The 26,028-nt window shown below is 48.5% G+C and overlaps 1 protein-coding gene across 2 annotated transcripts in view; it reads right to left on the bottom strand.

The window, feature by feature from the left end:
• The window catches only part of adamts13 (ADAM metallopeptidase with thrombospondin type 1 motif, 13), a 75,108-nt gene that overhangs the window by 26,007 nt on the left and 23,073 nt on the right, over positions 1-26,028 (bottom strand). For both annotated transcript variants that reach the window (XM_078550224.1, XM_078550225.1), the window contains exons 10-23: positions 19,190-19,340; positions 17,836-17,940; positions 16,550-16,701; positions 15,956-16,019; positions 14,814-14,940; positions 14,213-14,361; positions 13,819-13,939; positions 12,183-12,263; positions 9,588-9,769; positions 8,360-8,495; positions 7,931-8,060; positions 6,104-6,283; positions 4,022-4,226; positions 1,085-1,214 (exon numbers count right to left, since the gene is read on the bottom strand). In XM_078550224.1, coding sequence (XP_078406350.1) covers positions 1,085-1,214; positions 4,022-4,226; positions 6,104-6,283; positions 7,931-8,060; positions 8,360-8,495; positions 9,588-9,769; positions 12,183-12,263; positions 13,819-13,939; positions 14,213-14,361; positions 14,814-14,940; positions 15,956-16,019; positions 16,550-16,701; positions 17,836-17,940; positions 19,190-19,340 — 1,913 coding nt within the window. The remainder of the gene's footprint in view (positions 1-1,084; positions 1,215-4,021; positions 4,227-6,103; positions 6,284-7,930; positions 8,061-8,359; positions 8,496-9,587; positions 9,770-12,182; positions 12,264-13,818; positions 13,940-14,212; positions 14,362-14,813; positions 14,941-15,955; positions 16,020-16,549; positions 16,702-17,835; positions 17,941-19,189; positions 19,341-26,028) is intronic.

The following is a 26,028-nucleotide window of genomic DNA, read 5'->3' as shown; positions in this document are numbered from 1 at the left end:
ATGGCATGCCGCCTGGAGTCAATGGCATGGCAGGGAACCTGGTGTAGGCCAGACAGGGTAAGGGATGGCAGGTTTCCTTCCCTAACAGACAATAGTGAACCAGTTGGCTTCATGATTATTTATGGTTCACAGAGGGTGGAGTAGTATAGTGGTTCTGGATTACCCACCATGATATAGGCTGGCAGCAACAGAGATCTAATTTGTAATTGGTCCTATCATCTTGACCTGAAGGCTGCAGAATAGATTAACAACTTACAAAACCCAGAAGAGGAGTCTGGAATCCAAAATAAAGAAGAAGAGTTCCCTCTTGTAGCTCTGTTGTTAGGCTGAATGTTTGGTGAAGGACTGAGGTACACAGATGAGGTCTGTACGTACTGAATTAGCTGACTGACCTGTGTGTCCCTGGGTTAGTGCTCCAGCTTCCATCCTGATTACTATTGAGTGACTCCTGCAGTAAGTGTGTGCATGTGGGATTGGGCTTGCTGTGATGTACCGTAGATGTTGGCATATGAGTCAACAATCGAAGCCTTGAAAATCTCTTCCAAAAATAGGGGTCAACAGCTGAGTATAAAAGTGAACTGCTGGCGTGAGTGTGGGTGGTCGCCATCTTTGGCATTCACCACGCAGAATCTGCTCTGTATGGGCATATCTTGAACTCATGCATATCTTTGCAATACTGCCCATATCACCTGCTTGGTGCCTTGCACCCAGTTATAAGGTACCAGTAAGGAAAACATCCATTTGTGGGTGACAAATTGAGGCTGACTACTAATGTGAGTATAGCGTGTCGTGGCTGAAAAGGGGAATCGACTTGTACACTGAATATATGAATTTTGGGGCCAGAAAAATGGTGCAGTCTTAAACAGCGAATCGACTTATATACTGTGATCTACAGTAAGGTGCTATTGTTATTGAGGTATCAGAGTTTGACAAGTGGAACTGTGTCCCCTGGTGTGTCAGCACCTTCAAGAGAGGAGAGGAGAGGGTGTGGGTGTGGCTGGGGATCAGGGAGGCACTTGCAATGTCTGTTTATTTGAATCAAGCAATAGCAGTTACTTCAGCATGAATATTGTCACACCATCACCTTTGCCACAGGTAACAGAACAATGCCCCATTATAGGAACCCAGAGGTAAGTGCGCCTCTCACTCGGGATGTCTGAAATGGCTGAGGCATTCGTGACATTTCCAGTCTCTTTCCCCAATTGTTTGAACACCTGGAACAGCAGGAAAAAAAACATGTACAGACATGCTTCACATATCGTATCTTATATACAAAAATATAGCACAGAAGGAAGACATTTGGCTCCTCATGGCAATGCCAGCTCTTTAAAAGTTCCACTCTCCTGCTTTTTGCCCACAGCCTGTATTTTTTTTTTATTTCAAGTATCTATCCAAGTTATTATGAATCTGCTTCCACCACCCTTTCAGGCAGGGCATTCCAGATCACAACCACTCACAACTCACTGTGTAAAAAAATTCTCCTCATGTCCCTCTGGTTCTTTTTACAGTTACCATAATTCTGTATCGTCCTGTCAGTGCAAACAGTTCCTCCTTATTCCTCCTCTATCAAAATCCTTCATTAATTTGAATGCTTCTATTGAATTTTCCCTTAACCTTTTCTCCTCTAGGGAGTTTTTTTTATTATTCACTCATAGGCCAGCATTTATTGCCCATTCCCTAATTGCCCTTGAGAAGGTGGTGGTGAGCTGCCTCTTGAACCACTGCAGTCCATGTGGTGTGGGTACACCCACAGTGCTGTTAAGGAGGGAGTTCCAAGATTTTGATCCAGCGACAGTAAAGGAACGGCGATATATTTCCAAGTCAGGGTGGTGAGCAGTTTGGAGGGGAACTTCCAGGTGGTGGTGTTCCCATGTGCCTGCTGCCCCTGCCTTTCTAGATGGTAGTGGTCATGGGTTTGGAAGGTGCTGTCTAAGGAGCCTTGTTGAGTTCCTGTTGCCCATCTTGTAGATGGTACACACTGTTGCTACTGTGCGTTGTTGGTACAGAGATTGAATGATTGTGGATGGGGTGCTAATCTAGCGGGCTGCTTTGTCCTGAACGGTGTCCAGCTTCTTCAATGTTCTGAGAGCTGCACTCATCCAGGCAAGTGGAGAGTATTCCATCACACTCCTGACTTGTGCCTTGTAGATGGTGGACAGGCTTTGGGGAGTCAGGAGGTGAGTTACCTGTTGCGGGATTCCCAGCCTCTGACCTGCTCTTGTAGCCACAGTATTTATATGGCTAGTCCAGTTCAGTTTCTGGTCAATGGTAACCCCCAGGATGTTGATAGTGGGGGATTCAGTGATGGTAATGCCATTGAACACCATGGGGCGATGGTTGGATTCTCTCTAGTTGGAGATGGTCATTGCCTGGCACTTGTGTGGCACAAATGTTACCTGCCACTTGTCAGCCCAAGCCTGAATATTGTCCAGGTCTTACTTCATTTGCTCAGTATCTGAGGAGTCGTGAATAACGCTGAACATTGTGGAATCATCACTGAACATCCCCACTTCTGACCTTATGATGGAAGGAAGATCATTGATGAAGCAGCTGAATATGATTGGGTCAAGGAAACTACCCTGAGGAACTCCTGCAGTGATGTCCTGGAGCTGAGATGATTCATCTCCAACAACCACAGCCACAACTTCCTTTGATAAGTTTCCATTGAAATTTTTGCTTTTAGCTACAGTGCCCCTTTAAGGAGCTGTCGATTTGTTAATTGCTATACTCAAAAGAATATAATGAATCAGTTGGGACACTGGGTGGATAATTAGGAGGCAGAGATCGATAATGCTGTGTCCTGTGAATAAACCTGTGAACAAACCTTCACAGCTTGAATCCATTTAACAACCATGAACAACAATGACATCAATAACAAAAATAAAAATACCTGGAAAAACTCAACAGGTCTGACAGCATCTGCGTAGAGGAACACAGTTAACGTTTCAAGTCCGTATGACTCATACGGACTCGAAACGTTAACCGTGTTCCTCTCCGCAGATGCTTTCAGACCTGCTGAGATTTTCCAGGTATTTTTATTTTTGTTTTGGATTTCCAGCATCCGCAGTCTTTTGCTTTTATCTTAATGACATCAATAAGATGTATTCAACTGTTTGTGGGTGGAGTTGGTTGAAGGAGTGCACTTGAGAGCTCTCCTGCTCTTTTCACAAAAGTGCAGGGGGATTTTTTCATTTACTTGAATGTTAGAGGGGAGACTCTTTAAAAGACAGCAGCCCCAACAGTGCTGAACTCACCAGGTACAGCCCCTCCGACAGTGCAGCACTCCCTCAGTACTGACCCTCCAACAGTGCGGTGCTCCCTCAGTACTGACCCTCCGACAGTGCAGCACTCCCTCAGTACTGACTCTCTGACAGTGCGGTGCTCCCTCAGTACTGACTCTCTGGCACTGCAGTGCTCCCTCAGTACTGACCCTCTGACACTGCGGTGCTCCCTCAGCACTGACCCTCTGACACTGCAGCGCTCCCTCAGTACTGAGCCTCTGACAGTGCAGCACTGACCCTCTGACAGTGTAGCACTCCCTCAGTACTTCAGTACCACGTCAGCCTTGATTTATTTTCTGGAATGAGATTTGAACCCACTATCATTTGGATTAGCAATCTGAATGCTACCAATAGAGCCAGGCTGACATCGCTATTTGAACAGCTAGTGTGAGACTCTGTTCCATATTTTTCTACTTTAGTGTAAATGTAATTCAAGGTAGCTGGTATAATTGAGTAAGGGACTGCATACACTTGTCCTTTATTTCCCTGAACAGGCATATAATAATCACTCTTTACAAAACATACAAGGTAAAAGATTGAAACTGAGGGCCACACAACAGACACTTCGTAGGACACACACATGCACTCGTGCACACACACACACCCTAACACACTAACACACTTTCAGGCTCATGCACACACACATACACATACTAACACACTCTCAGGCTCGTGTACACATACAAAAACAATTGCACAGACTAAAATTAAGATCTGATGGGCTTGAAGAAATCATTTACCTCTGACCAGGGCGTCTGGCCCAGTTGGGAGGGACAGATGCCCACGTTACATGGTGTGACCCCCAGGGGCTGCGCTGCTGTTGGACACAGTGTCACATTCACATCTAAGTCTGTCCCGTTAACGAACTGGACACAGGTAACTGACCTCTCGGCAACTCCAGCTCCACAGGAAGTGGAACAGATGCCCCACTCTGAAACTGTCCACCTGAAATCAATAGATGGGAAAAACAGGGCTGAGCAGGTGTATTGAACTGCCTGATAGCTTCTCTGGACAGGCTGCTATACAAAACAGTGAAGCCAGAGTCCCCTGGAGGCCCGGGTAGGGACACGGCTGGCTGTGGTACTGAACTTCAACAGCCTAGGAGAGGGAGGGGAAATTCAGCCAAGGTTCCCACTCCTGATCTGAACCCAATGACTCTCCACTGTCCCGTCAAACACTCCCAGGACAGGTACAGCACGGGGCTAGATACAGAGTAAAGCTTCCTCTACACTGTCCCCATCAAACACTCCCAGGACAGGTACAGCACGGGGCTAGATACAGAGTAAAGTTTCCTCTACACTGTCCCCATCAAACACTCCCAGGACAGGTACAGCACGGGGCTAGATACAGAGTAAAGCTCCCTCTACGCTGTCCCACTAAACACTCCCAGGGCAGGTACAGCATGGGGTTAGATACAGAGTAAAGCTCCCTCTACACTGTCCCCATCAAACACTCCCAGACTCCCAGGACAGGTACAGCACGGGGTTAGATACAGAGTAAAGCTCCCACTACACTGTCCCCATCAAACACTCCCAGGACAGGTACAGCACTGGGTTAAATACAGAGTAAAGCTCCCTCGACACTGTCCCCATCAAACACTCCCAGACTCCCAGGACAGGTACAGCACGGGGTTAGATACAGAGTAAAGCTCCCACTACACTGTCCCCGTCAAACACTCCCAGGACAGGTACAGCACTGGGTTAAATACAGAGTAAAGCTCCCTCGACACTGTCCCCATCAAACACTCCCAGGACAGGTACAGCACTGGGTTAGATACAGAGTAAAGCTCCCTCTACACTGTCCCCGTCAAACACTCCCAGGACAGATACAGCACGGGGTTAGATACAGAGTAAAACTCCCTCTACACTGTCCCCATTAAACACTCCCAGGACAGGTACAGCATGGGGTTAGAAACAGAGTAAAGCTCCCTCTACACTGTCCCCATCAAACACTCCCAGGACAGGTACAGCACGGGGTTAGATACAGAGTAAAGCTCCCTCTACACTGTCCCCATCAAACACTCCCAGGACAGGCACAGCACGGGGTTAGATACAGAGTAAAGCTCCCTCTACACTGTCCCCATCAAACATTCCCAGGACAGGTACAGCATGGGGTTAGATACAGAGTAAAGCTCCCCCTACACTGTCCCCATCAAACACTCCCAGGACAGGTACAGCACGGGGTTAGATACAGAGTAAAGCTCCCTCCACATTGTCCCCATCAAACACTCCCAGGACAGGTACAGGACGGGGTTAGGTACAGAGTAAAGCTCCCCCTACACTGTCCCCATCAAACACTCCCAGGACAGGTACAGGACGGGGTTAGGTACAGAGTAGAGTTCCCTCTTCACTGCCCTTCTTCAGCTTGCTTCACTACAGACATACAAATAAATGAGAAATTGTGTTGATACCTGGGGGAGGGGGGAACAAGGGTCAAAGAAACAATGTTCCGCCCCATGCAACTCCTCCAGGGGTCGACATTCGTCCTCCAGCACAACTTCCTCAAACCTATCAGTGTCACGTGTGCAGTAAAACACCTCCAGCTCATTCCTGACCTGCAGGTGATGCTACGTTATTCTGCCTGAATACCTCCAGTTGCCATAGCTTTCCCATCACACTGCCTGTGACTAACACGCTGCTCCCAGTCCATCTGACACTGTGCCCAGCAGCAGGTCCAGGAATCAAACTGTACCTGGGCCAGGATCAGGGCACGGAGATGAAACTGGTACATTCTTCTTCATGAGAGATTTATGAATCACAAGGCACCTCACTCCCAAAGTTCCTCATTTCTGATGCTCCTCACTCCCAGTGTGAACCACATACCTGGCAGGGCAAGGTTGGCTATTACACATTTCCACTGACTCAGGTCTGGGAAGATCAGCACAGTCCATATCAGATGTCTGTTGCCTCTCGAGTGCCTCTTGCTTCAGGCAATGAATGTCCCTTTCTCGCTGACCTCCACCACAGGAGACACTGCACTCACCAAACTCACCCAACTCCCACCTACACAGACATGGGGTGAGAACAAGGAAAAGTCACAGGCCTGTACATTGGGTTTGTCTGTCTAAGGGATTCATTACTAATTAGAAAGTTCAGGGGCCACACAGCACACCCGAGTTGGCAGAAAGGGTGAAACAGAAATTAAAACAGAAGGTATTGGAAATACTCAGCAGGTCAGGCAGCATGTGTGGAGAGAAAAACAGAGTTAACATTTCAGGTTTGTGACACAGGGTTAAGAGGAGATTTAATAGAGCGTATGAAGGGTTTTGACAGAATAAATAAGGAGAAACTGTTTCCAGTGGCAGGAGGGTCAGTAATCAGAGGGACACAAAAGTGGAAGCAATCGGCAAAAGAACCAGAGGGGAGATGAGAATTTTTTTAACACAGTGAGTCGTTGTGATCTGGAAGGCGCTGCCTGAAAGGGCGGTGGAAGCAGATTCAATAGGAACTTTCAAAAGGGGAACTAGATAAATAATTGAAGGGGAAAATTAGCAGAGATATGGAGGAAGAGCAGGAGAGCGGGACAAGAGCCCTTTGAAAGTCAGCATAGACAAGATGAGCCGAGTGGCCTCCTCCTGTGCTGTGTGACTATGATGAAAACTGACTGTTTTATTCAATGAAAAGGATGAGGTCCTTAAATCATTATGTTTCTCCACTTTAAATCAGGCACGTTAATGTTCTGGAGTATTCCTGATGGTTCAATTCGTAAATGCACCTCCGATTGTGGCACTAAGAGACGGAGACCAGGAAGACCCAGGGTCACACTCAGTTAACTGATCTCAGCAGGACAGCAGCCAGAGTGCGAATATTACTGGATTAGGAAGGGGAAAGACCTGTCAAAATTCCTGTTCTGTCTGGACATCAGCTGAGGACACTATTGAGCTTAGAGTCCCAGCCACATGCTTAAACATCCTGCTGATATCACTGTCTGGCATCACATTGGAGAATGCCCAATTTGGTGGGGTACTGGAGATACAGTAAGTGTGTGTGAAGTCCGTACCCCAGTGAGAGTCAGTGTGTGTGGGACCCGTACCCCAGTGAGAGTCAGTGTGTGTGGGACCCGTACCCCAGTGAGAGTCAGTGTGTGTGAAGCCCACACCCCAGTGAGAGTCAGTGTGTGTGGGACCCGTACCCCAGTGAGAGTCAGTGTGTGTGGGACCCGTACCCCAGTGAGAGTCAGTGTGTGTGGGACCCGTACCCCAGTGAGAGTCAGTGTGTGTGGGACCCGTACCCCAGTGAGAGTCAGTGTGTGTGGGACCCGTACCCCAGTGAGAGTCAGTGTGTGTGGGACCCGTACCCCAGTGAGAGTCAGTGTGTGTGGGACCCGTACCCCAGTGAGAGTCAGTGTGTGTGGGACCCGTACCCCAGTGAGAGTCAGTGTGTGTGGGGCCCGTACCCCAGTGAGAGTCAGTGTGTGTGGGACCCGTACCCCAGTGAGAGTCAGTGTGTGTGGGACCCGTACCCCAGTGAGAGTCAGTGTGTGTGGGGCCCGTAACCCAGTGAGAGTCAGTGTGTGTGGGACCCGTACCCCAGTGAGAGTCAGTGTGTGTGGGACCCGTACCCCAGTGAGAGTCAGTGTGTGTGAGGAATGGGGGAAAAAACGGATTGAAAACCTGTTTTGCTGTGGGCGATTTTGCCAAGTGGCCTTACCCTGGAGGGCATGGTGCAATGTTACAAGGCTCCAGCCTAGCAGCAGGCCTTGCTGACTGTAAACAGTGCTGCAGTTTTACCCTTTCCTCTGTGCTGCGTTCAATACATTCATAATGGATCCTCACAGTTCCTGCAAAAGTACAAAACACTTCATAAACAGTATCCTCAGTCATGCAGCTCTACAGAGCAGCAAGTGGACAGTTGCACAGATTAGAATCCTTACCCTGCATAATCAATGGTTCCATAGAGTTACACAGTGAATAACCTGTATCTTGCTGAATAGTCAGTGAATACAGTAACGTACACAGTAAATGAACAGTGACTCCATACAGTTACATATTGAATGGCCCTTATAATGCTGATTAAACAATAATAATTGATGTGGCTACTGCATAAAATCATGGAAACAAGGTTAATGGGATTCCTCACCTTCCCCGCAGCTTGCTGAACAAGATTCATTAACTTGGAGCCAAATGTATGAATTTTCTTGCTTTGGAACATACAGGCTGTAAGTGATATTGGGATTTACAATATCTCCATACTGCTTCCCGTATTTCCGATACACCTGGGATTACAAGGAAAAAAACAATGGGGGTAATTTTACAAATACTTGGGGTGCCCAGGAATGCCCCTGGTCCCTGGTGCATTAAAACGTCATTGCTTGGGATTTGAAAACTTGAAGATGCCACTTCCAACAGTCCAGTGCTCCCTCAATACTGACCCTTTGACAGTGCGGCACTCCCTCAGTACTGACCCTCCGACAGTGCGGCGCTCCCTCAGTACTGACCCTCCGACAGTGCGGCGCTCCCTCAGTACTGACCCTCTGACAGTGCAGCACTCCCTCAGTACTGACCCTCCGACAGTGCGGCGCTCCCTCAGTACTGACCCTCCGACAGTGCGGCACTCCCTCAGTACTGACCCTCTGACAGTGCAGCACTCCCTCAGTACTGACCCTCTGACAGTGCAGCACCCGCTTAGTACTGATGCTCCGATGGTGCGGCACTCCCTCAGTATTGACCTTCCGACAGTGCAGCACTCCCTCAGTACTGACCCTCTAACAGTGCAGCGCTCCCTCAGTACTGACCCTTTGACAGTGCGGCACTTCCTCAGTACTGACCCTCTGACAGTGCGACACTCCCTCAGTACTAACCCTCCGACAGTGCAGCGCTCCCTCAGTACTGACCCCCCGACAGTGCAGCACTCCCTCAGTACTGACACTCTGACAGTGCAGCACTCCCTCAGTACTGACCCTCTGGCAGTGCAGCACTCCCTCAGTACCGACCCTCTGACAGTGCAGCACTCCCTCAGTACCGACACTCTGACAGTGCAGCACTCCCTCAGTACTGACCCTCTGGCAGTGCAGCACTCCCTCAGTACTGACCCTCTGGCAGTGCAGCACTCCCTCAGTACTGACCCTCTGACAGTGCAGCGCTCCCTCAGTACTGACCCTCTGGCAGTGTGACACTTGCTCAGCACTGACCTTTCGACAGTGCGGTGCTCCCTCAGTACTGACATTCTGACAGTGCAGCGATCCCTATAAATGCAGCACTGACTAGTTCGGCTATGTACTGTCTAATTATTCTTTTGCCAAAAATTGCATTGGAAACGTGTTTGGGAGCAGTCATTGGTGAATGATTTTCTTTTCTCTCACCCCCACCTGTATTTCAATGGTGTCGCCCGTGGGTCCATCAATGACAATCTCCTCTATGTCTGGCAATTTCTTTTGGGTCAGGTATAGCCGGTACACAATCCTGTTGTCCTCCAGGATGCTTGGGTACGAGACATTGTGTGAGATCTTCTGGGCACCGGCAACCACATAGTGACCTTGCACCTTTACCCCTGTAACAACCACAACAACTTGCATTTATATAGTATCTTTAACGTCCCAAGGCATTAAACAGGAGGAATAATCAGACACAAAATCTGACAGCAACAGGTATGGGGGCCGGTGTGCAGGGTATACAGTAGCATGGTGGTTATGAAGGCACTTTACAGCCTTCCGGACTTAACATTGAGTTCAAAAACGTCAGACCATGAACTCTCCATCCTCATCCCTTTTTGATCCCCCTTTTTTCAAATATTTATTTTTAAATTTTTTATAAATATATTTTTTCCCCCACCTATGTCTATTATTATTATTTTTTTATTTATTTCCATTCATTGTTTTATCCCTGCCTTTTAGACTATTTCGATCTTTTCTCCCACACCGTCCCCTCCCCCCACCTCCACTAGGGCCATCCGTCACTCGCTCATCCTGCTTTCTACTCTTAATGTCACCATTAGCACCTCCTTTAGCCAGTATCACCACCATCAACACCCCTTTGACCTTTTGTTTATGACGTCTTTCGCAATCTCTCCTTTGCCTCCACCTATCGCTGGCCTTCTATCCAGCTTCATCTGTCCCACCCCCTTAAACAGTATATATTTCACCACATTTTTACTTCTCATTAGTTCTGAAGAAGAGTCATACGGACTCAAAACGTTAACTCTGTCTTTCTCTCCACAGATGCTGTCAGGCCTGCTGAGTTCTTCCAGCAATTTTTGTTTTTGTTTCAGATTTCCAGCATCCGCAGTATTTTGCTTTTATATTATCGTGGTTATGTTGCTGGACTGGAATACAAAGGCCTAGACTAATGATCCAGAGAAATGAGTTCAAATCCCAGCATGGCAGCCGGAGAAGTTAAATTCTATTAATTAAATAAATGTGGAATTAAAGAAAAAGCTCATCAGCAATGAAACTACCAAATTGTGGCTAAAAATCCATCTGGTTCATTAATGTCCTTTAGGGGAAAAAATCTGCCATCCTTACCTGGTCTGGCCTACATGTGACTCCAGACCTACAGCAAGGTGGTTGACTCTTGACTGCCCCTCTGAAATGGTCTAGCAAGCCACTCAGTTGCTCAGACTCAAAAAGGCAGCTCACCAACATCTTCTCAAGGCCAATTAGTGACTGAAATTAATTCTGGCCTTGCCAGCAAAACACACATCCCATGAGTGAATTTTTAAAAAAGTCCGCATGAGAAGATATTAGATGGAAAAAAAGCTTGATCAAAGAAGTAGGCTTTAAAGGAGTGTCTTAAAGGAGGACAATGAAGTGGAGAGGTTTAAGGAGGGGATTCCAGAGCTTAGCACCCAGGCAATGGTGGGACGATGGAAATCAAGGATGCGCAAGAGGCCAGAATTGGAAGAGTGCAGAGATCTTGGAGGGTTGTGGGGCTGGAGGAGATTATGGAGATAGTGAGGGATGAGTCTTAGTCAGTTCATTCCTGCTCAATATGACCAACTGTGATTTTAAATTGCAGATGTCAAGGATCCTATTGAAAAGCAGCAAGGTCTCCTTCAGATGTGCAGGTCAGGCATTATCCCTGCTGAGAATATTGTATTCCATGGTGGTCCCCCTCCTCTGTTACTCAGGCACCCTCAGTACACTCTGCAGGTTAATGCTGAGAGAGCTGGGGCTTTAATCTAGTTGTGGTCTCCATATTATAAAAAAGATATGGAGGCACAGAAGAAGGTGCACAAAGATTCACAAAGATGATACTGGAACTGAGAGATTATACTGATCGGGAAAGACTGAACACTTGGAGCTCTTTTCCCTAGAAAAGAGAAGGCTGAGAGGTAACCTATTAGAGAAGTGGTTTGATAGGGTTGATGTGGAGAAGATGTTTCCACAGTCCAAAACGTGAGGCTATCAATATAAGATTGTCATTAATAAATCCAATTGGAAATTTAGGAGAAATTCCTTTGCCCAGAGAGTGGTGAGAATGTGGAACTCACTACCACAGGGAGTGGCTGAGATGAATGGCTATGATATATTTAACGGAAAGCTGGAGAAAGGAATAGAAGGATATGGTGACAGAGTGTGATGAAGTAGGGTGGGAGAAAGGTCACGTAGAGTATAAGCACTGGCATCGACCAGAGAGGCTGAATGGCTTGTTTCTGTGTTGTACATTCTATGTAATTTGATGTAAATTTTTATGGGCCTCATGTGCGTTGTATGAAATTCTTTTAATGTCATGTAAATTCAGTGAAATTTTCTGTAAATGCTGTGATATTCTAAATAATTTTATTAAATACGATGTTAATTTTATCATTCTATTTATGACATCTTGATTGTCCTCTATCTGGTTTTTAAGTTCCACTCCCTCTGCACTGTTGGTCCTGATCATGCATCTGTGGGGCTGGGTCTGGGGTCTCACTGATTTTCCCCCCTTTTCACTGAGGATGATTGTATTTCTTCCTGATGCCTTACCTAGATGGGAAAACACAGCCTGGCTGTTGGAGACTCGAATGTTGGTCGAACGTGGCGGGACTTTGAGAAAAGTGACATACTCTATAGATCAAAAGAAAAACATTGTCAGTTATTTTTGCACACTCGCTGCAGTGAGCAGAACGCTGCAGTGAACATGCCGCGCGATCGCCACTTAAAAACTAATTGTACCCTGTTCCAGTGCCAGTGGCTCTCCTGAACCCCGGCACCATACTGCACTGTGGAACTTTACCCTCCTGCTTGATTTCTGGGCAGTGTACTTACAGGAACCCAGAGCCAGAACAGAGGGATGTTGATGTGGGGGACATTTTCTGACTAAATTCGTCTGGAAGATCATATGCTCTAGATCCCCAAAATTCCAAAATGCAAGTTTGGCAGTATTTGCCCCCTTCATCTCTCCTGGATGTGCTGACTCACATTGGGTCTCGATTCCACAGTCCAAAGGCGGCCACGTGATACCCTCCTTCAGACCTCCAATCTGCATCCATGTGCGATTCGGGACAGAGAGCGGGGAAGCTAATTAATAATGGAATGAACTGGGTCTATATTCTCTTGGGTTTAGAAGAATGAGTGGAGGTGTCATTGAAACACATAAAATCTTAGTGATCTTGACAGGGGTGGATGCTGAGATAGCGTTTCCCCTGGTAGGAGAGACTAGAACATGGGGGCATTGGCTCAGGATAAGGGGTCAGCCATTTTGGACTGAGATGAAGAGAAATATTTTTGCTCAGAAAATTGCAAAATTTTAAAATTGTTACCCCAAAGGACTGTGGGGTCATTGAGTATGTGCAAGACATAGATCGATAGATTTTAGGGCACTTAGGGAATCAAAGGTGTGGGAATCACACAGAAAACAGGCTTGATGGGCTAAAGAACCTACCTCTGTTGTTAAATTCCCACGATTCCATGTCCCCCCTTTGGGAGGGGACAGTTATTATGAGCACAGGTTGTACAGGCTAGGCTTGTACTCCCTTGAGAATAGAAGATTAAGGGGTGATATAATTGAGGTGTTAAGATGATTAAAGGATTTGATGGGGTCAATAGGGAGAAACTATTTCCTCTGGTGGGAGGAGTCTAGAACAAGGGGACAAAACATTAATATTAGAGCCAAGCAGTTCAGGGTGATGTCAGAGAACACTTCTTCACACACAGGGTAGTGGAAAAATGGAATTCTCTTCCCAAAAGTTGGGGGTCGATTGAAATTTTTAAAACTGAGATTCATAGATTTTGTTAGGCAAGGGTATTAAGGGTTATAGAACCAAGGCATGTAAATAGAGTTCTGGTACAGATCAGCCATGGTCTAACTGAATGATAGAATAAGCTTGAGGGGCTGAATGGCCTCCTCTTATTCCGACACCAGGTCTTTTCTACTGACTCCTGCTGGAAGCTGTGTGTATAGACTTTGGGGTAAAGACAGTATCAGGCTGGGATATGATACACTCCACAGCTGAATAGCCTGTTGCAACTCATGGTCTTAAATTGGGCATTTGGCCCAGAACGAAGTGCAAGGTTTTAGGGTGCGACTGTTGTCTGTGGAACCCATACACCGGTGATGAAACAGAGTAACAATCGGCAGTTGTGGTCAGCTTCCTGAGCTGGCCTCATCAGTTCTGGTTACCTTTAGCAGTGCCCTCAGTGTAGGAGCCGCTTAGCTTCCTGCAGCTGGAATTATCCCCACCACACACCCGACAGTTGTCCAACATCTGGCCAGACTCCAGCTTTCCATCACAGCCAAATATCTACAACAAGAACATTTACAACAGTATCAGTAACACAGTGAATGAAATCACAAGCTTTGGTACAAAGTAGTGATAGAGGGAGGGACACTGGACCTGAAAAACAGGGCATGAGAGACCCTGGGCACAAGGTATGGGGAGTGAGAGACACTGAGAGTAAGGGACATAGAATGAGGGACAGAGAGTGAAAGATGCTGGGTATGAGCTAAAGGCCTCTATCCAGTGTTTAGGATTTCACAGCAATGATGTGTGATTAGGCTGGTACTTAGTATTTACCCTGCAACGTCCCGTGACACACAGTCTGTACGATGATGTTATCTCTGAGTCACTCATCTCACACCTGGTCCCATCCACAAAACTGTCCCGTCGGCTCACCATGAAACTCTTCCCCTCCACTCGGCACATGTGCTTACACAGCACATCACCTGGGAATAGACAAACAGCAGCATCATTACAGGCAGCAGTTTAATCAATGTGTTGAGATTATGTACAAACAGGAGGTTTCTAATACTACAGATACGAAACTAGTCACTCAGCAGTATCATCCTGTTGGGGGTGTTTCAGATTTAAAATGCTTGCTGAAAGTACTCGAGGGGAAATGAGGAGAAATATTTTTACTCAGCGAGTTGTGCTCTGGAATGCACTGTCAGACAAGGAGCTGAAGAAGATTCAATAGGAATTTCTTTTAAGAGGGAATTGGATAAATGTTTGAACAGGAGATATTTGCAGAGCTATGGGGAAAGAGCAGGAGAGGTGTCAGCTCCTTCAAAGAGCCAGTGGTACAGTGGTCTGAGTGGCCTCCTATAAGAGGATTCCATCCAAATAAACATCTAACATTGATGTCACAAAGATAACATACTGTACATTAATGTTTTACCTTTTGCATAGCCAAGGGCAGGCAGCCACTTGTAGTAAACTGGAACTCTGGGGGGTGGGTAGAGGGGCTGAGAGTTGGTGTCGGAGCACTGTGTAGTCATGAAATCAAACTGAGTTCCCACGCAAGGCTGCAAAAAGAATAGGAGGGGAAAAACAGTTTGTAACAGAAAAAAGTACCTGAAACAACAGTGGCACAATAATTTTTTAGGCAATTTTTAACGCCACCCATCTTAGCATCAAACACTCCCAGGACAGGAACAGCACGGGGTTAGATACAGAGTAAAGCTCCCTCTACATTGTCCCCATCATACACTCCCAGGACAGGTACAGCACGGGGTTAGATACAGAGTAAAGCTCCCTCTACACTGTCCCCATCAAACACTTCCAGGACAGGTACAGCATGGGGTTAGATACAGAGTAAAGCTCCCTCTACACTGTCCCCATCAAACACTCCCAGGACAGGTACAGCACGGGGTTAGATACAGAGTAAAGCTCCCTCTACACCATCCCCATTAAACACTCCCAGGACAGGTACAGCACGGGGTTAGATACAGAGTAAAGCTCCCTCTACACTGTCCCCATCAAACGCTCCCAGGACAGGTACAGCACGGGGTTAGATACAGAGTAAAGCTCCCTCTACACTGTCCCCATCAAACACGCCCAGGATAGGTACTGCATGGGTTTGGTATCCTTCGAACCCACTTGTCCAGAGACAGATCTAATTGCTGTTCAACCCCATTTTCAGCCTACACATCAGTCCATCCCTGGAAATTTATTCCTCAGCTTGATTTACACTTTGGGTAAAAAATAATTCCTCTGGCTTCTCATTTCCTCCCCAATTTGAACTTCACCATAGGGAAGCATATTGTTAGATCTACTTTGTTAATTCCCTTTTGAATTTTAATTAAAACCCTTTGAACTTTCCTCTGTTGCAAATTAAACCATCCCAACTTTCTGAATTATGCCTCACAAGTTAAAGTCACTCTTTTGTCTCTCTGTCCCTCCCAATATCCTTGTCCAGCGTCTGGCTGGATGCCCCTTAAATATAGTGTGCCCAAACGACCTGGGCTTGGTTCCTGCCTGAGCATACACTCTGGATACAAAGTTCCCTGTGATTCTGATGAATGACACAATTGCCCTTACCTGTGTGTTGCAAATTTTTGCCTCCATATCTGATCCCTCACACTTATGGCCACCGAAAGCAGGTCTAGAAAAATTGAAACACTTTATGAATCAAAAAAAATCTCAAAATCTCTGTGAATATTAACAGCTTCCACCAGGGCTCAGTTCATGAAGGCAGAGCAGTACCAAGCCACAGACCAGGTGTGTACTGAACCACATAGAGACCGGCAGTCTCCTATACATCAACAACTTGCATTTATATAGCACCTTTAATGTAGTAGAACCTGCCAGAGAGCTTCCTAGGAGCATAAAAATCAAAATTTGACATTGAGCCAGATAGAGGAATATTAGGCTCAAGATAGATTTTAAGGAGTGTCTTAAATGATGACAGTGAGGTGGAGAGATTAAGGAAGGGAATTCCAGAGCTGGGGATCATTTGAGAATTTCAAAATTGAGATTGATAGACTTTTGTTCACTGCCAAGGAATATGGAGCAAAGTAAATGGAGTTAAGGTACAGATCAGCCACGGTCAAATTCAGAAGTGGAAATGGCTCATGAGACTAAATGGACTCCTCTTGTTCCGACAGTATTTGCTTTCTGTGGCATCCCACCTACCTTGGATTGTTGCAGTGTCTCTGTCGTAGAACAACTCCTCCCCCACAACTCCGTGAACAGCTGCTGAATGGACTCCATTTAGACCAGGCCCCATGAACCACTCCAATCACATCCAGGTCCCCTAGAGACATGCAACTCCTTCTTAAACACCACTGGGGAGGAAAAATAACATTGGATGAAACCATTTCCTACTTGAGCGATTAGTAAGCAAAGAGATAGAAAGACTTGCATTTCTATAGTGCCTTTCACCAACCTCAGGGCATCCCAAAACACTTCACAGCCAATAAAGTAATATTGACCTGTAGTAACTGTGGTTACAAATGAACACCACAGCCAATTTGCATACAGCAGGATCCCAAAAAACAGCAGTGTGATAATGACCAGATAACCTATTTCTTTAGTGATGTTGATTGAAGGATAAATATTGGTCATGACACAATTCAGAGCTCGCCTGTCCTTCAACAGAATAGTGCCATTGGATCTTTTATGTCCACCAGAGAAGGCAGATGAGCCCTCAATTTAACATCTCATCCAAAAGACGGGACCTTCAACAAGGCGGTGCTCCCTCAGTATTGGCCCTCCAACAGTGCGGCACTCCTTTATTACTGACCCCCTGCCAGTGCAGCACTCCAACATTATTGGCCCTCTGACAAGGCAGTGCCCCTTCAGTACTGATGCCATGATAGTGAGTGCTCCCTCAGTACTGACCCTCTGACAGTGAAGCACTCCTTCAGTACTGATCCCCTGATAGTGCAGCACTCCCTCAGTACTGACCCTCTGACAGTGCGGCGCTCCCTCAGTACTGACTCCCTGATAGTGCAGTGCTCCCTCAGCACTGACCCCCTGACAGTGCAGCGCTCCCTCAGTACTGACCCCCTGACAGTGCAGTGCTCCCTCAGCACTGACCCCCTGACAGTACAGTGCTCCCTCAGTACCGACCCCCTGACAGTGCAGCACTCCCTCAGTACTGACCCCCTGACAGTGCAGCGCTCCCTCAGTACTGACCCTCCGACAATGCAGCACACCCTCAGTACTGACATTCTGACAGTGCAGCACTCCCTCAGTACTGACCCTCCGACAGTGCAGTTCTCTGTCAGTGCTGATCCCCTAACAGGGCAGCACTCCCTCAGGAGTGCCAGCCTGGATTATGGGCCCAAGTCTATGGAATGGGGCTCAAACACCTGACCATCTGTCACAGAGGTGAGAGTACTGCCCACTGATACCTTTCATTGACTATTAACAAGATGTTACCCTAGATTTTACAAGCATTACTCCGTTACTTGTACCTTGTTAGGGCCGCACTCTGTGCCATCCAGCAGGGGAATGAACAAACGGGTGCACGTGCTATGGTCTGCTGGATCCGTGTGACATGATAGAACATTGCACACATCCTGCACAGAAACAAAGGCACCCAGTAGTTAGGGACGGTGCAGAACATAACAGAGAGTACAAAGCAGAGAAAATACAAATCGGTGTGGATTTCTCATTTAACCCTCCACAAAAGGAGTGGGACTGATACCAAGCTATCAGCCTGGTCAGCAGCAATTGCCAAGTGCAAATCGAGGCAGGGCAGGGCTGGTTTCTAGACAGTGTACAGGGTGGGGGCGGGACAGGATTATGGGTGGGGGAGTGAGACGGGGTTATGGGTGGGGTCAGGGCTGGTATTGAGATTGGCAAAATGGGTGAGGTTGGAGCAGTAAAAGAAATTCTTCTCATCTACCGTCTGCTTCTTCTGCCCATTGTCTTAAATCTGAGAGAAGAGTTTATTTTACACAGTGGGCGGAACCTTCCGGCTGGGCGTGCGGGGATGGGCCCGACACGCCGACGCACGATTATGTCAGGTGTGCGTCCCGACGTCACCGCGCGTCATTCCAACATTTCATTCAGCGGGCGCGCGCCAGAGGCGCTGTGCACCCACCGAACTGTCAACGGCCTATTGAGGCCACTAAAATAGTAATTACACCTGTTAACAACGCTGCCCGTCCAACCTTAAGGTTAACGGGGAAGGGGAAGAGCCCAAGCGACCTTCGCATTTTTCAAAAAACCTTATCCAACGGGCGGGGGTGAGGTTTCCAGAAGGTTCAATAAAATAAATAAATACATTTTCCTAACTTCGCAAACATGTCCCAGCTCATGTGACACTGTCCCACGAGGGGACATGTTTAAATAAATTTTCACTTTATTTATTAAAAAGTTTTCACAACCATTCAGTCTTCCCGAGGCAGCTCCGTGCACGTGCGAAAGAGTGCAGGCCCCGACTCTCCCTCCTCCCCCCCACCCCGTACAGGTAGTGCTGAGCGCTACCGGCCGCGTGTTACGTTGGGCGGACCTTAATCGGCCCACCCCCATCCGCCATCGGAACAATTCTCCCCGGTAAGTTGTTATGATATGGAATGCGCTGCCTGAAAGGGTGGTGGAAGCAGGAAAAGGGAATTGAATAAATTCTTGAAAAGGTGAAATTTGTCGGGCAATGAGAAAAAAGGAGGGAGTGGGATTAATTGGATAGCTCTTTCAAAGAGCCAGCACAAGTACGATGGGGCCGAATGGCCTCCTGCTGTGCTGTAAGATTCTATGACCCAGGATTTCAGTTTTGGCCTGAAGCAGAGTGTGAGGTGTTGGTCAGTTCCAGGCTCCACCTACAACGTCGTGTCTGCTGAAACTACAGGAGGTTGCCTTGTCTCCAAAAGCTATCTTGCACTGATCGTCCGCACCGTAGTATAGGCCTGGTTTCTGGCTGGAAAGATCAGACTCTGTCGCTGGCAGATCGTTCAAACACATCGCTTTGCTTGTGCTGCCAGAATAAACATAAGAAAACAATTAATATTAACTGGAAGTCAGTTTAACTATTGATAGAGCTGCAGGTGCATCACTCAAAGAAATGATTTGCATTTATATAGCGCCTTTCAGAACCGCAGGTCCTAATGTAATTTACAGCCAATTAAATACTTCTGAAGTGTAGTCATAGTTATAACGTAGGAAATGTAGCAGCCAATTTTCACAGCAAGATCCCACAAACATGAATGTGATAATGACCAGCTAAGCTTTTTTTTTTAGGGATGTTGGTGGAGGGATAAATATTGGCAAGGAGACTGGGGATGGGGGGAGCTCCTCTGCTGTTCTTCAAATAATGCCATGGAATTTTTTACGTCCACCTGAGAGGGTAGATGGGGCTTCGGTTTAATGTCTTATCTGAAAGATGGCATTTCCAACAGTGCAGCATGCCCTCAATACTGCCCTTCTGTCAGTGTAGAGCTCCCTCAGTACTGACTCTCCAACAGTGCAGTGCTCCATCAGTACTATCGCTCCGGCAGTGCAGTACTCCTTCAGTACTGTCCCTCCGACAGTATAGTGCTCCATCACTACTCTCCATCTGACAGTGCAGTGCTCCATCACTACTCTCCATCTGACAGTGCAGTGCTCCATCACTACTCTCCATCTGACAGTGCAGTGCTCCATCACTACTCTCCATCTGACAGTACAGTGCTCCATCACTACTCTCCATCTGACAGTGCAGTGCTCCATCATTACTCTCCATCTGACAGTACAGTGCTCCATCACTACTCTCCATCTGACAGTGCAGTGCTCCATCACTACTCTCCATCTGACAGTGCAGTGCTCCCTCACTACTCTCCATCTGACAGTGCAGTCTCCTGACAGTGCAGTGCTCCCTCACTACTCTCCATCTGACAGTACAGTGCTCCATCACTACTCTCCATCTGACAGTGCAGTGCTCCATCACTACTCTCCATCTGACAGTGCAGTGCTCCCTCACTACTCTCCATCTGACAGTACAGTGCTCCCTCGGCACTGTCCCTCCGACAGTGCAGCACTTACTTAGTACTATCCTTATGACAGTGTAGCATTCCCTCAGTACTATCCCTCCGACAGTGCAGTGCTCCTTCAGTACTGTCCCTCTGACAGTGCAGTGGTCCCTCACCACTGTCCCTTTGACAGTGTGGCACTCCCGCAGTACTATCCATCCAACAGCATAGTGCTCCCTCAGTACTGTCCCTCTGACAGTGTAGCACTCCCTCAGTACTGACCCTCTGACAGTGCAACACTCCTCAGTACTGACCCTCCAACAGTGCAGCACTCCCTCAGAGCTGACCCTCTGTCACTGCAGCACTCCCTCTGTATTGACCCTCCGACAGTGTAGCACTCCCTTAGTACTCTCACTATGATGGTGCAGCGCTCCCTCAGTACTGGAATACTGGCACTGGGAGTGTGAGCCTGAATCATGGCCTCAAGTCTTGAGTGAGGCTTGAACCCACGACTTTCTGCCTCACAAGCAAGAATGCTACCATAATGATACGCTGTTCAATGCGATATTGAGTCATTCTTTTTTTTATTCATTCACGGGATGTGGGCATCGCTGGCTGGGCCAGCATTTATTGCCCATCCCTAGTTGCCCTTGAGAAGGTGGTGGTGAGCTGCCTTCTTGAACCGCTGCAGTCCATGTGGTGTAGGTACACCCACAGTGCTGTTAGGAAGGGAGTTCCAGGATTTTGACCCAGCGACAGTGAAGGAACGGCTGATATATTTCCAAGTCAGGGTGGTGAATGGCTTAGAGGGGAACTTCCAGGTGGTGGTGTTCCCATCTACCTGCTGCACTTGTCCTTCTAGGTGGTAGTGGTCGTGGGTTTGGAAGGTGCTGTCTAAGGAGCCTTGGTGAATTCCTGCTGTGCATCTTGTAGATGGTACACACTGCTGCTACTGTGTGTCGGTGGTGGAAAGAGTGAATGTTTGTGGATGTGGTGCCAATCAAGTGGGCTGCTTTGTTCTGGACGGTGTCCAGCTTCTTCAATGTTGTTGGAGCTGCACTCATCCAGGCAAGTGGGGCATATTCCATCACACTCCTGACTTGTGCTTTGTAAAGGGTGGGCAGGCTTTGGGGAGTCAGGAAGTGAGTTACTCGCTGCAGGATTCCTGGCCTCTGACCTGCTCTTGTAGCCACAGTATTTATTTGGCTAGTCCGGTTCAGTTTCTGGTCAATGGTAACCCCCAGGATGTTGATAGTGGGGGATTCAGTGATGGTAATGCCATTGAATGTCAAGAGGCGATGGTTGGATTCTCTCTTGTTGGGGATGGTCATTGCCTGATACTTGTGTGGCACGAATGTTACTTGCCACTTGTCAGCCCAAACCTTGCTGCGTTTGGACATGGACTGCTTCAGTATCTGAGGTGTTGTGAATGATTATGAATGACACAAGTCCTATCCGTAGTCTTTGCAAAATTAGCTTTCTTAGTTTAGGCGGTGGGAGAGGCTACAATTGAGCTCAGTGCCCTGAGTAACAAAATGATAAATCATCCAGAAATACAAACAGGAAGTCAGAACCCATCTGGATTAACTGTACTTCTCCTTCGCTGCCAACTTGATTGCAAAGGCACAAATGAATCTGGAAATCATATGCTTCAATGAGCATAGATGACATGATAATTCATTAAAAATAGATTACCGCTACTAAACCATGATCTGCCTTTAATCGTCCAACAACTCTTCCTAACTTTCAACTCACTGTCAGGACGCTAAAATTTTGCCTTCCGTACAGTTAAGCCCCCCTGTCAGCCTCACTTCCTGCTCTTGAGAACTTAACTTGATTATACCGAGTGTATGAGGGACCCGTACCCCAGTGAGAGTCGGTGTGTGTGGGACGCGTACCCCAGTGAGAGTCGGTGTGAGTGGGACCCGTACCCCAGTGAGAGTCGGTGTGTGTGGGACCCATACCCTAGTGAGAGTCGGTGTGTGTGGGACCCGTACCCCAGTGAGAGTCGGTGTGTGTGGGACCCGTACCCCAGTGAGAGTCGGTGTGTGTGGGACCCATACCCCAGTGAGAGTCGGTGTGTGTGGGACCCGTACCCCAGTGAGAGTCGGTGTGTGTGGGACCCCTACCTCAGTGAGAGTCTGTGTGTGAGGGACCCCTACCCCAGTGAGAGTCAGTGTCTGTGGGACCCCTACCCCAGTGAGAGTCAGTGTGTGTGGGACCCGTACCCCAGTGAGAGTCAGTGTGTGTGGGACCCATACCACAGTGAGAGTCAGTGTGTGTGGGACCTGTACCCCAGTGAGAGTCAGTGTGTGTGGAACTGTACCGCAGTGAGAGTCAGTGTGTGTGGAACTGTACCGCAGTGAGAGTCAGTGTGTGTGGTACCTGTACCCCAGTGAGAGTCAATGTGTGAGGGACCCGTACCCCAGTGAGAGTCAGTGTGTGTGGGACCCATACTCAAGTGAGAGTCAGTGTGTGTGGAAATGTACCCCAGTCAGAGTCAGTGTGTGTGGGACCTGTACCCCAGTGAGAGTCAGTGTGTGTGGAACCCTTACCCCAGTGAAAGTTAGTGTGTGTGGGACCCGTACCCCAGTGAGAGTCAGTGTGTGGGACTCGTACCCCAGTGAGTGTCAGTGTGTGGGACTCGTACCCCAGTGAGAGTTAGTCTGTGTGGAACTGTATCCCAGTGAGAGTCAGTGTGTGAGACTTGTACCCCAGAGAGAGTTAGCCTGTGTGGAACTGTATCCCAGCGAGAGTAAGTGTGTGGGACCCGTACCCCAGTGAGAGTCAGTGTGTGTGGAACCCATACCCCATTGAGAGTCAGTGTGTGTGGAACTGTACCCCAGTGAGAGTCAGTGTGTGTGGTACCCGTACCCCAGTGAGAGTCAGTGTGTGTGTAACCCGTACCCCAGTGAGAGTCTGTGAGGGACCCGTACCCCAGTGAGAGTCAGTGTATGTGGGATCCATACCCAAGTGAGAGTCAGTGTGTGTGGAAATGTACCCCAGTGAGAGTCAGTGTATGGGGGATCCATACCCAAGTGAGAGTCAGTGTGTGTGGAAATGTACCCCAGTGAGAGTGTGTGTGTGGAACCCTTACCCCAATGAGAGTCAGTGTGTGTGGAACCCTTACCCCAGTGAGAGTCAGTGTGTGCGGGACCAGTACCCCAGTGAGAGTCAGTGTGTGTGGGACCCGTACCCCAGTAAGAGTCAGTGTGTGTGGTACCTGTACCCCAGTGAGAGTCAATGTGTGAGGGACCCGTACCCCAGGGAGAGTCAGTGTGTGTGGGACCCATACTCAAGTGAGAGTCAGTGTGTGTGGGACCTGTACCCCAGTGATAGTCAGTGTGTGTGGAACCCTTACCCCAGTGAAAGTTAGTGTGTGTGGGACCCGTACCCCAGTGAGAGTCAGTGTGTGGGACTCGTACCCCAGTGAGAGTCAGTGTGTGGGACTCGTACCCCAGTGAGAGTTAGTCTGTGTGGAACTGTATCCCAGTGAGAGTCAGTGTGTGAGACTCGTACCCCAGAGAGAGTTAGCCTGTGTGGAACTGTATCCCAGTGAGAGTAAGTGTGTGGGACCCGTACCCCAGTGAGAGTCAGTGTGTGTGGAACCCATACCCCATTGAGAGTCAGTGTGTGTGGAACTGTACCCCAGTGAGAGTCAGTGTGTGTGGTACACGAACCCCAGTGAGAGTCAGTGTGTGTGTAACCCGTACCCCAGTGAGAGTCAGTGTGTGAGGGACCCGTACCCCAGTGAGAGTCAGTGTATGTGGGATCCATACCCCAGTAAAAGTCAGTGTGTGTGGTACCTGTACCCCAGTGAGAGTCAGTGTGTGTGGAACCCTTACCCTAGTGAGAGTCAGTGTGTGTGGGACCCGTACCCCAGTGAGAGTCAGTGTGTGGGACTCGTACCCCAGTGAGAGTCAGTGTGTGGGACTCGTACCCCAGTGAGAGTTCGTCTGTGTGGAACTGCATCCCAGTGAGAGTCAGTGTGTGTGGGACCCATACCCCAGTGAGAGTCAGTGTGTGTTGGACCTGTACCCCAGTTAGAGTCAGTGTGTGGGACCCGTACCCCAGTGAGAGTCAGTGTGTGAGGGACCCGTACCGCAGTGAGAGTCAGTGTGTGTGGAACTGTACCGCAGTGAGAGTCAGTGTGTGTGGAACCCGTACCCCAGTGAGAGTCAGTGTGTGTGGAACTGTACCGCAGTGAGAGTCAGTGTGTGTGGAACTGTACCCCAGTGAGAGTCAGTGTGTGTGGAACTGTACCCCAGTGAGAGTCAGTGTGTGTGGGACCCGTACCCCAGTAAGAGTCAGTGTGTGTGGTACCTGTACCGCAGTGAGATTCAATGTGTGAGGGACCCATACCCCAGTGAGAGTCAGTGTGTGTGGGACCCTTACCCCAGTGAGAGTCAGTGTGTGTGGAACCCTTACCCCAGTGAAAGTTAGTGTGTGTGGGACCCGTACCCCAGTGAGAGTCAGTGTGTGGGACTCGTACCCCGGTGAGAGTCAGTGTGTGGGAATCGTACCCCAGAGAGAGTTAGCCTGTGTGGAACTGTATCCCAGTGAGAGTAAGTGTGTGGGACCCGTACCCCAGTGAGAGTCAGTGTGTGTGGAACCCGTACCCCATTGAGAGTCAGTGTGTGTGGAACTGTACCCCAGTGAGATTCAGTGTGTGTGGTACCCGTACACCAGTGAGAGTCAGTGTGTGTGTCTAACCCATATCCCAGTGAGAGTCAGTGTGTGAGGGACCCGTACCCCAGTGAGAGTCAGTGTATGTGGGATCCATACCCAAGTGAGAGTCAGTGTGTGTGGAAATGTACCCCAGTGAGAGTCAGTGTGTGTGGAACCCTTACCCCAATGAGAGTCAGTGTGTGTGGGACCTGTACCCCAGTGAGAGTCAGTGTGTGTGGAACCCTTACCCCAGTGAGAGTCAGTGTGTGCGGGACCAGTACCCCAGTGAGAGTCAGTGTGTGTGGAACCCTTACCCCAGTGAGAGTCAGTGTGTGTGGGACCCTTACCCCAGTGAAAGTTAGTGTGTGTGGGACCCGTACCCCAGTGAGAGTCAGTGTGTGGGACTCGTACCCCAGTGAGAGTCAGTGTGTGTGGGACTCGTACCCCAGTGAGAGTTAGTCTGTGTGGAACTGTATCCCAGTGAGAGTCAGTGTGTGTGGAACCCTTACCCCAGTGAGAGTCAGTGTGTGTGGGACCAGTACCCCAGTGAGAGTCAGTGTGTGTGGAACCCTTACCCCAGTGAGAGTCAGTTTGTGTTGGACCCGTACCCCAGTGAGAGTCAGTGTGTGTGGAACCCTTATTCCAGTGAGAGTCAGTGTGTGTGGGACCCGTACCCCAGTGAGAGTCAGTGTGTGGGACTCATACCCCAGTGAGAGTCAGTGTGTGTGGAACTGTACCCCAGTGAGAGTCAGTGTGTGTGGGACCCGTACCCCAGTAAGAGTCAGTGTGTGTTGTACCCGTACCCCATTGAGAGTCAGTGTGTGTGTAACCCGTACCCCAGTGAGAGTCAGTGTGTGAGGGACCCGTACCCCAGTGAGAGTCAGTTGTGTGGGACCCATACCCAAGTGATAGTCAGTGTGTGTGGAAATGTACCCCAGTGAGAGTCAGTGTGTGTGGGACCTGTACCCCAGTGAGAGTCAGTGTGTGTTGAACCCTTACCCCAGTGAGAGTTAGTGTGTGTGGGACCCGTACCCCAGTGAGAGTCAGTGT

The sequence above is a fragment of the Cetorhinus maximus genome, chromosome 10 (assembly GCF_964194155.1).
Source record: "Cetorhinus maximus chromosome 10, sCetMax3.hap1.1, whole genome shotgun sequence".
NCBI lineage: Eukaryota > Metazoa > Chordata > Chondrichthyes > Lamniformes > Cetorhinidae > Cetorhinus > Cetorhinus maximus.
Note: the sequence above shows the minus strand (reverse complement) of the source record. Positions and strands in the feature narration are given on the sequence as shown.